We start from the raw sequence: 5,234 nt of genomic DNA on the forward strand, positions 1-5,234 counted from the left end.
TATGAGAAAATACATAAGGAATTGGCTAAAACTGAGAGTATGTAGAAAGAGAATAAAATTTCTAAATGGAACAAATAAATCGAACAAAAATAGAAGTTGAACGAGAAGATCTGGAATATAAAGTCGATACTTTAGATTTAAAGTTACAGTTTACATAAGGAAATGTAGAATATATATGAAATATACATGTAAGGATCATTAGAATATATTAAATTATTGTAAAAATAATATTGAAACAACTCACCATGTTGACTTAGAGATGAAAACACGTGGTGAAAAGAGAAGAGTGGAAAGAGGGAAGTAACTCTATATATCGAAGCCCGACACTGAAAAGAATCCAATTGGAATAAAAATGAAAATAGTGTATTTTAATGCAGACGAGAATATATAGAGGCTAACATAGTAGGACTCACTACTTAATATCTCGACATTCTGGAGTAGAAAGAAATTTCAGTCTCTACTTTATCTTATAACACAATTTATATCACTTTTAATTTTTCTTTAGTCACATTTCTAAAAACAAAAAAAGTCACAATTCTTATCTCCCTTTACTTTGTTCTGCTGTTTTATTTCGTTTTTTTTTTAACACATTCTTTTAGATGGTATTTTATCAAACTTGAGTTTCATTAGGCATTAGGCTCGCAGAAACTGTTAATTAATTAACCTTCAGCCAATGCAATCTCTCGACACCCATTTCTTTCCAAGTTTATCCCCCCAAAAGAATTGAAGTTAGCATTATAGATGAATGAAACTGTTGTTGATTTTATCATGGCTTACAACAGTGACTAGTTCCAACCCTGTAATATCTACTTATGACTAGGAGGACTGCACCATTTGAGAGCTACAGGAGTATCTTTTTACTGTTAGGTGGTTTAGACTATCTAAAATTTGCTGTGTTGGTTAAAAGATATGAACTATGGCCATTTTTGCTTGTCATCTGACAACATAATTACTCTGCCAACCAGCCTCTCTTATCACAACCTTTTATTATAAATCATGTTATGTTACATGTAGCATAACCAAGTATGTAAGGATATAAGCTCAATGTTCAAATGTTCCCTTGAAATTTTGGGTTTGGCATCCAATTCTACACAAGGAACAGACTATTGTTCTATCTACAGTGGGAGATATCTTTCTTAAATAAGATAGGCATGGATGTGTGGTTACAGTGTTTGCTTCATGCCAACATGGTATGAAGTTCAATCTCGCTGCATGTTACCTAGGTCAAGAGTTTTCTATCATAACCTTTGCTTGACCAAATACATGTGAGTAGAATTTTGTTGATGGAAATTGTGTAATGTCCATTAGAGTAGCTGTTCTTGTTCTTTACTGACAGACCAATCACTTAGTTGAACACTTCCTTCTAGGGCATAGGTAATTTAATAGCATCCACTCTGTTGCTAACATTCACCAGAATGAGGATTACTTTCCATCTCCATTAACCACTCTCAGAGGCCCACAAAAATGTCATGAGCATATTTCTTCATCCTCTGATTAAACCTTAAAAGAAGCTCAAACTAGTTAAATTTGCATAAACTGGGTGCTTATGACATTTGAATACAATAGGAAACATATTTGTACTAACTTTTAGCTAAACCAAATTGTTGCACCATATGTTGTACCAATACTAACATAACTGTGTTGTCAAAAATGACAATAGTTTTATTAATGATAAAAAATAATACATCCGTTCAAAAGAGTGTGAGAAACCCCAGATACAATTCTTACCTTAAGACTTAACCACATTTTATTTAACAGAAAATTATTACAATACTTTGTAAATGTTATGGTGCTTTTTATGGCAATGAAATTTTTGGCACAACCACAGTTTGGTGCCCCCTCTGCTTGCCTCTGAACTGACAAAACGTTCACACTTAATCATTTTATTGCTTGATAGAACACACAACCATGAAATAAAATTATTTCCCTAAATTTACAAAAAAACAATGCAAAACCAGCCCCCACATACTGCAATAAATAGATGTAGAACAAAAGAAAAGAAAATAGAAAAATTCTATGAATTCTTAGAATATTTCACTTTCATTGTAAAAGTGGACAGTAAAGATTAACTGTTCCATCTTTTTATCCAAATCAATGGAGTACATCACCTATTGATGGATACCTGTGCTCAGTGACATGTCAAATAATTGACTCTTTTTATCTATGCTGGTATTCGGGGAAGTAATAACAGCAGCAGTAATATGTTGAGACTATAGAAGTGTAATAATTATAACAACAACAATGATAATTTCTATTATAGGCACGTGGACTGAAATATTGAGGAGAGGGGCTAGTCAATTGCTTTGGCCCTACACTCAACTGGTACTTATTTTATCAGCCCCCAAAAGATGAAAGGCAATGTTAACCTTGGTGGAATTTGAACTCAGAATGTAAAAGTTCAAATGCTACTGAAGTCAACTTTGCCTTCCATTCTTTCATGGTCAGCAGAATGAGTACCAATTGAGTACTGGAGAGTATGTAACCAAGTACCCACTCCTCTAAATATATGTGCCACCAGAATGGGTGCATTTACAGAGCACTGGCATGAATAGTAGTAGTAGTAGTAGTAGTAGTAGTGGTAGTGGTGGTGGTGGTGGTGGTTGTAGTAGTAGTAGTAGTAGTAGTAGTAATAGTAGTAGTAGTAGTAGTAGTAGTAGTAGTAGTGGTGGTGGTGGTGGTTGTAGTAGTAGTAGTAGTATAGTGATTGTAATAAAGGTGATAATGCTAATGATAGTAGTAATAATAGTAGTAAAAAAAAATAATAATATGGATTAGAATTGGTCCTAGTTTTGCAGTAGGGAAAATAATGAAAGATTCTAACCAATTTCTTTCATTCACTATAGATACGTTTTACCCCACCCCCACCTCTACTCCAACCTATCCTTAAACTTACATAATTTGGACATTGTTAAGAAACTATCAACTATCAAATCTCTTGTTTTCATTAGTAAACATTTAGCTTCAAGGAATTAGAAGCTTTGTTTCTGTAGAAACAATGTTTCTTTGTATTTGGAATATTTTGCCATTGAATTACTATCTGTAACATCATTCATACTTCTTTTATCTCCTAAAATTTCCTGTTGCTAATTAATAATCTGTACAACAACATCAAAAGCAGCAGCAGCATTTTACCTTCTATTAGAGTGGCTGCGAACAAAAGCACATTGTAAATTATTATATGTGATTATTGAGTATACAATTGTATACAGGCCTTCAGATGGATTACTCTTGTAACAAATACTTCTGTCTCCAAGTGTTTAATTGAAGCAAATGACTTATAATATTAATTATGCATATCATAAATAGATTATTATTTTTATCATAAAATACCAAACACTAGAATGTAATGACAATGGCCAGTAATTTTACATAACTGTATTCATCCTTCATTGTATAGAACCACAATAAAAATTTAGGGTTAAGTTATAGGAAAAGCATCATCATATGTTTATATATTAAATTGTCCTCAATGTTGTATCCCTTGTTGAATCTTGTCTTTTATCTTTTACTTGTTTCAGTCATTGGACTGCAGCCATGCTGGGGCACTACCTTGAAGGGTATAGTCAAACAAATTGAACCCCACTATTTTTAAGCCTGGTACTTATTTTATTGGTTACTTTTACCGAAATGTTAAGTTACAGGGACATAAACAAACTGATACCACTTGTCAAGCACTAGTGGTGATGGGATGGGGGTGGGGATTGATGGTGGTGGACATACACCAGGGGCGGACTGAGAGTATTAAGGGCTCTTGGGCACAACTGTTTACCGGGCCACTTTGAATGTGTGTTTTAGTAAAGTTACCATGTAGAGTGCGGGCCCCTCAGAACACTGAGTCCTTGGGCAGTGCCTGATTGACTGACAGTTCAGTCCACCCTTGACATACACAAAGACACACACACATATACATACATACATACATACATAATCACCATCATCATTTAACACCTATTTTCCATGCTGGCATGGATTGGATGATTTGACAGGAGCTAGCATTGTCTGTTTTGGCTTGGCTTCTACAGCTGGATGCCCTTCCTAACACCTACCACGTTACAGAGTGTACTGGATGCTTTTTATGTGGTGCCAGCACCGACAAGATCACCAAGAAACTTGCACAACAAATCTCTCAACTGTGCCAGTTGAGAGATTTAAATTATAGGAGGGACAAATAAAAGTATCTTGCTGTAGATACATGGATACTGCAGTTGGAGAGCAAAATGAGAGTTGGAGAGTAAGATAAAGAAAGTGACAGTGAGAGGGATGATGATAGAGTTGTGTCAGGACATGCCCCTGAGGGACATACATACATGCACACACACACACTCACAAACACACACACACTCACACACTCACAAACACACACACACCCACACACACACACACACAACATGTATATGACAGCGTTCTTTCTGTTTACCAAATCCTCTCACAAGACTTTGATTGGCCTGTGGCTGTAGTAGAAGACACTTGCTCAAGATGTCACGCAGTACGACTGAACCCAAAACCATGTGCTTGGAAGCAAGTTACTTAAACAATCTTCTTTATTTTGATCTTCTGTTTAGTAAATAATCTTATTTTGTGAACAATATTTGATCTGGTAAACAAGCTCCAATGAACTTAAGTTTCAGATTTCAGTTTTAATTTCTTGAAGTTTAATTTTAGACTATTGTCGGATTAAACAGTGTTCCAACATTTGATATTTGTGGAAATATTTGTCAGGAAAATGATGGAAAAAAACAAAACCCCAATCAGGTCTCTGCACAAAACTGAAACAGTATAATACAACTGCACTTATAATGTTTTGGGTACAATACGTAGTCACACCCAACCCAATTTTGCAGAATCAGTGCCCCATCTTCTTTATTTTTATCTTTTTAATAACATTTATAAACTTTCATCCCTTCTGTATCAGCGTTGATGGAATTAAAATAAAAAATCAAGCTCTAATTAAAACTTAAAAGCAAAACAGCTATTGAATAGTAATCGCCTTCGTACACTAGCTTACAGACTGCGTAAGCCTTTGACGCAAGAAAATAAATCGATAAGCCTTTGCAGACAAATGGGAGCAAAATTCGCCTTCGCCCATGCCACAGAATTGGTGCAAAAAATTATTTTTGTACCTATTGGTGGAATTTTTGAATGATTCAAAATGTGAAAAATATACCTCATCACACTCTATATGCAGGTACCATTTTGGGGGGGAAAAATGCAAAACGGCAGAAGCAAATGCCCAA

The 5,234-nt window shown here is 34.9% G+C and overlaps 1 protein-coding gene across 1 annotated transcript in view; it reads right to left on the bottom strand.

Annotated features, from left to right (window-relative positions):
* Positions 1-332, bottom strand: part of LOC106879286 (U3 small nucleolar ribonucleoprotein protein IMP4) — an 11,541-nt gene extending 11,209 nt beyond the window's left edge. Inside the window, exon 1 of the mRNA XM_014928781.2 lies at positions 245-332. Coding sequence (XP_014784267.1) covers positions 245-247 — 3 coding nt within the window. The 5' untranslated portion in view covers positions 248-332. The remainder of the gene's footprint in view (positions 1-244) is intronic.
* Positions 333-5,234: the final 4,902 nt, after the last annotated feature.

This window comes from Octopus bimaculoides, chromosome 9 (assembly GCF_001194135.2).
Source record: "Octopus bimaculoides isolate UCB-OBI-ISO-001 chromosome 9, ASM119413v2, whole genome shotgun sequence".
In the NCBI taxonomy this organism is placed as follows: Eukaryota; Metazoa; Mollusca; class Cephalopoda; order Octopoda; family Octopodidae; genus Octopus; species Octopus bimaculoides.